Source organism: Ochlerotatus camptorhynchus, unplaced genomic scaffold (assembly GCF_037179485.1).
Source record: "Ochlerotatus camptorhynchus isolate MF236.1 unplaced genomic scaffold, CSIRO-AGI_Acam_v1.1 ptg000349l, whole genome shotgun sequence".
NCBI classification, from domain to species: Eukaryota; Metazoa; Arthropoda; class Insecta; order Diptera; family Culicidae; genus Ochlerotatus; species Ochlerotatus camptorhynchus.
Genome location: NW_027040837.1, coordinates 385,452 through 396,687, shown reverse-complemented (window position 1 = coordinate 396,687; position 11,236 = coordinate 385,452). Strand labels below are relative to the sequence as shown.

At 37.1% G+C, this 11,236-nt stretch overlaps 2 protein-coding genes across 2 annotated transcripts; one reads left to right on the top strand and one right to left on the bottom strand.

Moving 5' to 3' along the window:
• The first annotated feature begins 84 nt into the window (after positions 1–84).
• On the top strand, positions 85–573 carry LOC135709065 (histone H4). The gene has a single exon (XM_065231252.1). It carries the CDS (start codon positions 173–175, stop codon positions 482–484), a length of 312 nt encoding a protein of 103 aa, XP_065087324.1. The 5' UTR covers positions 85–172; the 3' UTR covers positions 485–573.
• A 2,458-nt stretch (positions 574–3,031) lies between these two features.
• On the bottom strand, positions 3,032–3,832 carry LOC135709050 (histone H1-like). Its single transcript, XM_065231237.1, has one exon. The coding sequence runs from the start codon at positions 3,813–3,815 to the stop codon at positions 3,141–3,143; it is 675 nt and encodes a 224-aa protein (XP_065087309.1). The 5' UTR covers positions 3,816–3,832; the 3' UTR covers positions 3,032–3,140.
• Positions 3,833–11,236: the final 7,404 nt, after the last annotated feature.

Genomic DNA, 11,236 nt, shown 5'->3' with positions numbered 1-11,236 from the left:
TATACCATAATTTTGCTATGTTCAACCAATCACAAATCACGTAAGAACAAGAGTACAACAACTAGCAAGAAGAATCTAACCCTCAAATGGGTATAAAAGATGCATTAATGGTCAAATTAAGCATCATTTTCGTTTCAATCGTACCCAAAGACAGTTTAAATCAGCATCTACAATGACCGGACGTGGCAAAGGAGGCAAAGGACTCGGTAAAGGAGGAGCTAAGCGTCATCGTAAGGTGTTGCGTGATAACATCCAGGGTATTACCAAGCCCGCCATCCGTCGTCTAGCTCGTCGTGGTGGTGTCAAGCGTATTTCCGGGCTGATCTACGAGGAAACCCGAGGCGTGCTGAAGGTGTTCCTCGAAAACGTGATTCGTGACGCCGTCACCTACACCGAACACGCCAAGCGTAAGACCGTCACGGCCATGGATGTCGTCTATGCTCTGAAGCGACAGGGACGCACTCTGTACGGTTTCGGAGGTTAAATCAGTATTATCAGCTCTAGCATCAAAACGGCCCTTTTCAGGGCCACAATATGAATCAAAAAGGGTTTTTGATGGCAACTTCTTGCAGTATCTTTATGATGACATTTTTAAAATAGCCTTGGATCAACTTTTTTCCTAGCCATTTTCTTTTCTTGGCCTACATTTTTTTGTCACGAACTGTTTTCGGCTGTGGACGTTTTTGCATGCAGTCGGCTATTTTTTATATATTTTTTCACATTGATAGTAGTAGTGAAATTACGTTTATTCCTGTTGATGATGATTGTAAATTGTAGTCTATCTGACTCAAATCTTCGTGTCATTGGATATTCTAATTTAATATTTGCGGTTTTCAACTAGTTTACAGGGGATGTGTTCGGGGGTTCGTTTTGTTTAAATTGAAAAATGTGATAACCTACCTATCTAAAGTGCTAGATCACGTATGATCAATGTCTGAATTCCAGTCAGAAGGTGGATCTTGGAATTTTGAGTCCGCAGGAACTGTTAAGGATCACCCTAAGGAGCTTGTTCTGAATCCTTTGCAGATTAAGATGATGGTTTTTGGAACAACTCTTCAGATTGGTATACCATACTCAATAATATGTAGAATTAGTTGTCTTTAGATAGCAAGCTTTTTTCAGGGATAAGATCGACTTCCTGTTGATTAGGATGGACCCAAGGATACTTCCTTGCGAAACGCCCAATGTTGAAGGCAGCAGAAGTGATGAGCATTTGCAGGCTTGCATTGAACAACAAAATTTGTATTTATCAATTATTGATTTGTTAATTTATTATCAAATGAATTGTTAAAACATTAATCTTTATATCGTTCCTTGTTATTTATTTTCATTACCCGTCGAATTATTTGAGTGATGTTGGACATAAAATTAAAATAATATTTTTATCATCCTAGTTAGCTTTAAGGTAAAGCGCATAGCGAATAAAAATTATCAACAAGCATTTTTTTTTAGCCTTGTAATATTTTGTTAATTTCTAAGGGTGGGGGATGATGAAATCAATTAATAATAAAATTTTCAGCAGACTAATTTTGATCGAAAAAAATATGGAAAGTTTCTCGTTTCTGTCATCTATGATAATTGGGAAATAACTGTATTTGTGACTGTGATAGATGACGGCTTTTTTGAAAACCAAGAACACAGCGTATGGCCGAATGCTGGTCGAAACACACCTAGCAGTGGATTGTCAAAAAATTGCAGTTCAGCCATTAAAAAATCAAATCCAAAGTGAAAATTTCGACCATTCTCATTTCTAATGACAGTGTTGCATGAATCCGACGAAGTATGTTCTTGTTATACAAATATTAAAATTTTATAAACATGACTATCAGGATCATAATGCAAATTGCTTAAGATTACTTCTGTTGAAAGAAGAAAACGATCATTCACAAAACATTCAAATGCGGCCCAGAATTGCAGGAAACTAACAAAGGCCCAAGAACCGGGTAGAAGCATAGCTACTATATACACTCTGAGCAATTTACTTCTTGCTACCAAGTTCTCATCGGAAACTACATTGAATAGAAATTATCATCCAAATCCTACCTGGTGATGCATACGTCGTCTCTTATGGAAGGTAGAAATATTAAATAAACGTTAGTCTATTTGTGAAAATAAACGATAAAATAGGTAGACACAAGACAGTACACATCAAGCGTCTTCGCCATTACCGCATAAAACGGTAACGCCTATTTTAAAGAGATTGTTGAAAACTGACAGTGAGTATGGCAGAGTGCTTCGAAGTCGACCTGAAAACTGCGAGAAACTGCACGTCTTGCTTGATAATTTGTAGGTATTTAGAAGGGATAAGTTAGGAATAGAAATAATAGATAGGATGGATTGAATTTGAAAATTGTATGAGAGATTTGGGTAAAACTGGGATAATCCTAAAGTGTCGTTCCCCCTGGTTGTCAGCCATGTTATGGGCGATTTAATGAGGGTGTATTCTTAATGTTCCGGCTCTACGGGCGATATTATGAAAATGACTAGTTTCAAGAGAAAATGAACAAAAAGGGAATTTTACACTCAACACGAATTAAAATTAATTAATTTTACGATCATAAATTTAATTAATTGCATTGGGAAAAATATTGCTAAAGCTTCAATTAAAAAATTGTGGCCAGCCTTTCAGTATACTGGAGAACAATGTTCAACACAACGCGCCGAAAGCACTGCTGCTGATGACGACGGACTGGACACTACCACACACGGTGATTGACCGAGACCGGATGGAATTCGATTTTTAAATCTGTCTTAGGAAAAGCGCTGATAGGCAATCGATGATAATTTTGCAACAGTTGGACATTTGTGTAATATTCAATAGTGTTCTATTGAAAATTAATAAAATGTTCATTTTAGAAGATTCGCAGAAAAATTATCAATCGATTGGTTTGTTTGGAATTAAAATCCATCCGGTATTCACAGAGTTATAATTGGTCAAAACCTGACCACTTTCGTAACACGGTCGATGTTGGTTTTTTTTAAATTACACCTCCAAATATGTTGCCGAAAGACGTAATCATACGTCAAAAGATTATTCCAAAAGCAAACTCTTGATGGAAATCAATAATGGTAGTCCTGAAAAGGACTGATTTGGGTGATTATTTCGTGTATGACACACGTCGGGGGCGTCGTTTCCAAGTTTACTTCTTGGCGGCGGCCTTCTTCGGTGCAGCTTTCTTGGCTGGGGCGGCCGTCTTCGGCTTCGGGGTCTTTGGCTTCTTGGCAGCGGTCTTCGAGGGCTTGGTGGCCTTTTGCTTGGGAGCAGCAGCCTTCTTCACAGTTCCGGCCTTCTTGGCAGCCTTGGCAACGACAGCTTTGGCTTTCTTCACACCGGCAGGCTTCTTGGCTGCCGGCTTTTTGGCCTTCTTCTCACCAGCAGGTTTCTTGGTGGCGGGTTTCTTGGTGACCTTTTTCTTCTCACCGGTAGCCTTCTTTGCCTTCTTCTCTCCGGTGGCCTTTTTTGGTTTCTTTTCGTCGACCTTGAGTTTGAACGATCCTGAAGCACCGGATCCCTTGGTCTGGACTAGAGTGCCCTTTTCGACACCGCTGACCAGAGCCTTTCTGATGAAGATGGACAGCTTGGCAACGTCACACTTGTAGTTCGCAGCGATGTACTTCTTGATGGCCTGTAGGGACGATCCTTTGCGTTCCTTCAGTGTCTTGATAGCTGCTATGACCATCTCGTTCGCTGGTGGATGGGTAGCTGGCTTCTTTGGCTTCTTGGCGTCTCCCTTGGTGGCCCTGGCCTTCTTGGGGGTTTTGGTTGGCGAGGCAGCAGCAGGCGCCGCGGCAGCAACTTCAGCGGTTTCAGTCATGATGATTTAAAGGGGTTCGCTTGTTACTGGTATGTAGGTTAAAATGAACGAATAAACATGTATGATGAAGAACTGACAGTCGTTTGACTCTGATGTCTGTGTTAGGGATAAAGATGTAAACGGAAAACATGAGCTTATGTGATATATTTTAATTTCTACAAGAAATAGTTTTTAAAACAACGATTTATACCAAGTGCAGGTTGATAAATGTGCTATTGTATATTTCTTAATAACGAATCGACTAATGTAGTTCTCAAATTTTAGCTTTGTAGTGTACTATATGTAATAGAAATACCATAAAATTATCTTCTTTTGAGAAATGTTAGAATCAACTAGCAGATAGTTGTTGAAAGTCAATAATATTCACCTATTGAAAAAATATTGATTGTTCTGCAAGTTGGTCACTCTTATAGACAAATATTTCCGCTACACGTTGGCATATATTTTATTGTTCTATTAGTTGAACGTTCCGTTTAAATTTGATATGTATCTGAATGATCAATGCGGTTATACTTTTCCAATACCATTCTTCATGATGCCTCAATCATGAATGTCCCGTGACTAATTATTTATGGAAAACTTAAACACTAGAGTTGGTTGGAAATGCTAACATGAAGCTTTAGTGTGATGATTTATTAGCTAGAGAATGATCTTTAGAAGAGGGTAGGTGGATAGTTCCGTTAGAGTACGGCAGTATGAAAATTGAATAGAAGTTGAAAATGAGCTAAGGGCCATTAATGCGACAGTTTTTAAAGATGGACGCACATTTTTGCCTAACCCGTACGATGTACGCGGGGACTTGAAGTATGTCTCCAAGTCCACAGGCAAAAATGTGCGTCCCTCTTTTTGCTCATAAACTGACTGCGGCTGTGGAATAGTTCTAGCGACGTTTTCATCACTACCTAGCAACACAATAGTTGGGTAAAGAAGAACTGCATTATAACACACCATCGACTGGAAATGCTCTCGCAACGTGGGGCTTTAGGTAGTGATGAAAACGTCGCTAGAACTATTCCACAGCCGCAGTCTATTCTTTTTCTATTCTTTTGAATGAAAAAATCATTTCAAATAAAAATGGCATGGTAATAAAAAGTTGGTTCTTTCAAACAAAAAATTCAATTGAAGCTTCCTTGTTAGGTAGTTTTAAAAATTACTTCGTATATATTTTATACTCTTTGGGACGTATTTGTCCATTGTTCACAAAGATTCAAACGTCAATTTCTCGAATGTATACGAAAACGGTTCTAAAGGTAGAGTTTATAATCATATAAACGAATCGAAAATTCATAAAATTTGAGATTTTCCAAGACATCACGTACTTCGAAAATGCAAGACTCACATCAAAGAGAAAATGAGTGCCAACATTTCAAAGGTGTGTAATTGCATTTGTAAACAATGGCTTTAGCCGTCAATTTCTCGCAAAGAAAAGCTCACTCATGAAAATTAATTGCACCAACAGGTAGATGAATGTTTGGAGGAGTGAACTTTCCTTTTGCGAGAAATCGATGGCTAAATTCATTTTTTACAAAAGCAATTACGCCTCTTTGAAATGTTGGCACAAAAACATTTTATCTTCGTTTTCCTTTCCTTCTCCTTCTTCTTCTTTTTCTTCGAATTTCAAGCTTATTGTTTATTGCATATTAGCTTATTGTGTGTTCTAAATTTAATGTTCTAGATGCACTTCCACAGTTATTAAATGAATGCTTTCGATGGCTGTACCTTTTTTTACATCAGTATAATTGTGTGGCAAGTACAATCATACTCTATGCCCAGGGAAGTCGAGACATTTTCCAACCCGAAAAATTCATAGCCTGGACCGGGAATTGAACGCAACCACCTCCAGCATGGTCGAGCTATTGAGCTATGAGAGGCTCAAATGTTTTATAGTGAAGTGATACGGAAATCTCGGCAATTTATATAAAATATAATCTAAACAATTTTCTGATGATCTCCAGCTTTACAATTTTCTCGAACTTCAAATACTTTAAAAATCCATAACGGTAAGAGACACCACTCTGAAAGTGTCACCAGTGAAAAATAAGAAACTTTTAAGCTAGAGCATTTTTTGCTCCCTCTCTCCTGTGCTCATTGCTCCTTACCGTCACTATAACATTTAATTGAAGGAATGCATTTCTTGGGGTACCAACGTAAACAAGCGTAATAGTCCATTATATATGCAAGAATCTTGATGGTCCGAAAGTGAGGATAACAATAACAAACCAAGATTTTTGGCTAGAGTGAAAGTGAGGATAGCAAACTAAGCACTTGAAAATGGGATTACACAAATGTGCGAGTTATCAACGTCAGAAAGATCGATTCTTTGGTACCGATTTAATCAGTGCATCGATTCTAGAGCCAAATATAAGAATGATCCGTCAAGATCGATCTTTCTCTCAGGATCGCCCAATCCTCTGTTCGCAGTATGTTGGCAGTGACGTATAGATATTGCTGACGATTATCGTACGCACACTACGTCTCGTATACGTATACGTAAAATGTTTTCATCGGGAAAAAAACTTCATAGCGGAAAATTTTTCCGTTTAAAACAAATCACTGACACAATCATACTTTAGCAATCTCTATGTCTATCTGTTCGCAGTATCCACTGCAATGTTACAGTATTTTTGCCTATAACACCAGCAAGCTGCCTGTTGGTCCAAACCTTATATAAAGTCGTTCAATACTTTGACCTTTCTAACGTTTATAACGCGCACACTTGCGTAATTCCCAATTCAAGTGAGAGTTTGTTATCGTTACTTTCACTTCAGCCAACCAATTTGGTTTGTTATTGTTATCCTCAGTTCGGGGCCATCAATACTCGTGCGCATAGAATGGACTGATCAGTGCCAGAATCGTGACGGTTGATACGGTAAGTTTTCATGTTATGAAGATGGAACAAGTATCCGTTTTTTTCCGACGAGCATCCGTCGAACTTTACTTCTATTAAATTCGCTGAAAAAACGCAGCCGTACCCAGGTAATTTCGTCAGTCAAGTTTTTCCCCAACAGAGCTTCAACTTTCGCTGGGATTCGATCCTCGAGCATCCTGCTGTTCGCCGTTGCCAACGTGATGATAAGCACAGCTTCTGGCTTTACAATTTTCCCTTCAAGACATTTTCTTTCCCATCCTAGCTGAGGATCCTGCACGGCTAATGAGAAGAATTCAAATTTGAGTTCAGTTTACTCATAAATCACAAAAATTCCAGGAACTCAACATTGAATAAATTTGCCTTATGTCTTTCCAGGAAAAATTCCGAAAATGAGAAAAGTAACGATTGGATTCTCTTAGTCTATTGGTACTGCTCGTAGGAAGTAAAATTTTCCTCAGTTTTGTCAGATTTTTGGGGTTTCAACAGGAAAGGGAAATTTACTGTTCGCTGAGTTCCTGCACTTCTTGCGATTATGAGTACGCTGAACTCAAATTTGGGTTGATCTCATTGACCGTGTGAATCTGTGTGAGGATGAAGGCTGCAATGCCCTGGCTACACTTGTATGACCAACTATGAGCATGGGCCTTATTTGTATAGTAAAACTCATGGTCACACTTGTATACTGCCTATAATCGCTTATCAGTCCCATATGGAAAAAGCAGGCGTTGAGAAAATTCCACTGTAAATATTTGAAAAATCATAGTGATATTTTTTTCAAGTCAAAATCGGTCACAATGAAGCTTATATCTGCAAAAAATATGGCAATTCGAAAAACAGAACTTTAACTTGAACTATGGACGATTGAATTTCAGGATGGGACAGAGGGTCAGGGAAAGTCCCAGATTTATTAAAATTGTATGAAATAATATCTTGATTAATAGATTCATGTCTTCATAAATCCATTTTATCCGATATAATCTCTTAAATTAATTATATCGATTTTTATCGATCACATCTCTATCATATCGGGTCACAGCTCTAACTATCTCATGACAAATTACGAATTTTGAGGACGCCGCGAAGGAGTGTCTTGGTGTGGTCCAATTTTTTGACGTTTAATCGTCGTTCTCTAGTTAGCACACATGGATGGTTTGTTTTCCCACTAATCTGTTTAACACATTGTAGTTTCATTTTTATACCTGTGATCTTGACTTTTTTACCTAGGAGATGAGTACTTAAGGGAGTTAGATTTAGATAAGTTCTTTAGTGGGAATGACACTGATGAAGACTTCACATTGTAGTCGAAATACGTATCTGTCATGGATACCAAAATTAATTAAGTGGAATCAAATGGAAAATAACCCTTTTTTTGCTGTTTTATTTAAGCATTCCGCTAACAACCCAATTTCATTATATTTCAGTTTTATATTACAAAACAGCCGTCCATAAATAAACTGGTCCGCAAGTATCGTGCACACTGAATAATACATCTTCTGAATACCAATTTTCTCGATAAATTTTACACATTTGATTTAATATATTTTTCATGATAAAACTCTCTGATTAGTTTCACTTTACTATTGATGATACACTACGTTTACTTTTATGGAATTGTGTATTTATCAATTCCAAACCATTTTATAGCTCTTTAGAAAATGACAACTTCAAGTTTTCGAGCACTTCGTTCATCATTTAAAAAGTCAAAGGGTCTATTATGCAATCCAATTCAACCAGTCGGAAACGGTTAAACCTTATCGAAGAATTGTTCGACCTGAGTTGAAGAATTTCTCTTCATGGATTAAAAAATCAGTGCATGGAACGTTGAACTGCCGATTACAAATTTATAATATTATTCCACACGTTATTTTCCCAAATGGTCATTGCCCCGTATCCCATGCGAAAAGCTATTGATTATATATTTTCCTTATGTATTAAAAGAAGGAAATATTACCTTTTTTTCGTACATACATCTAAAGAATTAATAAATTTCTCTTTTTTATATTCAAAGAAAGGAAATTCCCTTCTTTATCGTTTATCCATAGAATTAATCCCTTTTGTTATATTTTCAAAGAAGGGATTATTCCCTTCTTTATCATATATTCAACGAATTTATTATGTTTTCTTTTAAATTTTAAAAGAAGGGAAAATTCGCTTCTTTATCGTATATCCAAAGAATTAATTATTTTCTTTTCTTATATTTTCAAAGAAGGGAAAACCCCTTAATCCATCAGGTCTCCTAAAACCTCTTGACCAATTTAGAAGTTTTTCTCTTCTTTTTATATACGCGAAAAAAGATTCCAGGTGTGACTATAATAAACAAAAATAGTCAATCTAATACATGGCATATTTTTCTGGGGAATGGTACATTCTGGGGAATGGTGCATTCTGGGGAATGGTTTTCTGGGGAATGTTTTAGAATCGTCATTTTCCACCAATCAGAGTGCAGCATATGTTTGAAACGATGAGTGATTATCCTCTGGAGAAGTAAAAAATTATGTCGGCATGATATAACCGATTACAAATATTTTACTTTTCGGTCATTCGAATGAAAAACGGCCATCACTAGATAAATGTGAATCGTCATTTTAAATATAAGGACCGTACATAAATAATGATATAATTTGAAAGGAACACGGACTAATCACAAATAACGTCCCCACGGTGACTGAAATAAACACGAGTGCTCATCGGTTGCTAACATTATCTGTCACCTTGCCGGGGACTTGATTTGTGGTGTCTAATTTTTCACACCCTGATCATTATTTCATAATGGTAGTAGGGTAAGTGTGTTAATTGTGTAACTAGTACCCCAATTTTTGATCTTAGGATCTTTTCTTTTTTTTTTCCTCTGTTCAGGACCTAACACCACTGCGACCAGTAATTTGATCTATTGTAGTATATCCCGTGTCCTTAGTTTAGTGCATGTCGTATTACTCCATCACTATTGAGAAATGATGAAGTATTCGATTTTTTACAGTTGCCACTCTTGCATTTATCGCAAGGATCCGACTCTAATTGAAAGGTCCCGCTATTTATACCCTTCGGAGTGTTAAAACACCCTCCAAAGGCGCGCCCCTTTGTCCGTCAAAATTGGATTCCTTAGCAACAAAATTAAGGAATGACACCGATAATGACCATGCATCAGAACCCTAGTCTTAACCACTTCAAACTAGGGAACAACGAATAGAAGATTAGGAATCACATAGATGAAGACTAACTAACTCATTTGTTCCTTGTTTCAAGATCATCCTCGGTGGATAAAGTCGAGTCTTGTCACTATCAAAAAGGCATAAAAAGTAACAAGGACTAAGATGTGTTCCTTGGATAACTGAAAAATCCTGTTCCCCTAGTTTTAAATAGTCAAGACTAGGAATCGGCGGTAGATCTTACATCCCGTAACGTACCACTAAAAGGTGATCTACCCACGTTACGGGGCGTCTTAGGATCTTAATTCAATTTGAAATTAATTTTCTCGGTTTTCTTTGCGTAGATATATCGTAAATTGTATGTTCTTACTTTGTATCGATATAAATTAAGTAAAGCAAGAAAAAATATAATATAAAAGAGGGCCAATCAGAGGACCATCAATGTGAAAGTGGATCGGTTCAGAATGACTCACTTCATCAATTTTTTACAAAATAACGCAAAGCTCAATCGAAAAACTCTTCCGTGCAAAATTGAAGAACTAAAATTGCTATCTCTAGCAATTCACACAAGATTGATATATTGTTAAAATTTTTCAGAAAACCATTCTCTAAGTTCAATTTTAGGACCACAATCATAGTGGTTGCTAACGTTGCTCATCAATTACACAAGTATTGAATATGAAAGGTCACATTTGACCTCGGTAGATCGTTTTAAAATATTGTTAGTAGCATTGATTCCCAAGACAATATACCTGTAAAATGCATTATTTCAATATAAACCATTTTTTTTGTCGCGCAACCCCAAGCATTAGATTTTGTTTTCCTAAGCAATCTGGCTTTCGCATGTATTTGTGCGTAAGCAGTCTCCGAGGGGAAGAACAATGTGACTTGAACCGCTCACACAAAACAAGTCAAACGATGGTGCAATCCATAAATCAATTTGCAAGAAAAACCATCAGTACCGAGAGCATGATCAAACTCGCGCGTGACGTTTTTCGTTCGCAATAATTGATTAATATTTTAAGACATCTTTTAGTGTTTCAATTCGAAATATTCTGTGAAAATTATCGATACTTGAAAACGGATGTACTAATTATTCGGCAATGTCATCTATGCTTTATCGAAAGAACTCCTTGATGAAAGCGCATGAAAATAAATAGTAAAAATAACGATAAATTGAGAGTAAATCATGTTGGATACGCGCGAGGGGTTCGTCAAATCTTAATATCAATGCTCGAAAAATCTCACACTAACGAATCAATCTACGAAAAATCCTCTTTCATTTTTCACATTTACTTCTTGCAGGAAATCTTCAGAATCGTCATCAATCTTCCTCAGTGTCCGTGCAGTTAACCACAGCAAAACAAAATCTTTCCTGCATCGCGTGTATTTGTGAAATAATAAAA

What these genes read in the sequence shown, in the direction of transcription:
- LOC135709065 (XM_065231252.1), top strand. Translation starts at nt 173, where the DNA reads ATGACCGGACGTGGCAAAGGAGGCAAAGGACTCGGTAAAGGAGGAGCT.
- LOC135709050 (XM_065231237.1), bottom strand. Translation starts at nt 3,815, where the DNA reads ATGACTGAAACCGCTGAAGTTGCTGCCGCGGCGCCTGCTGCTGCCTCG.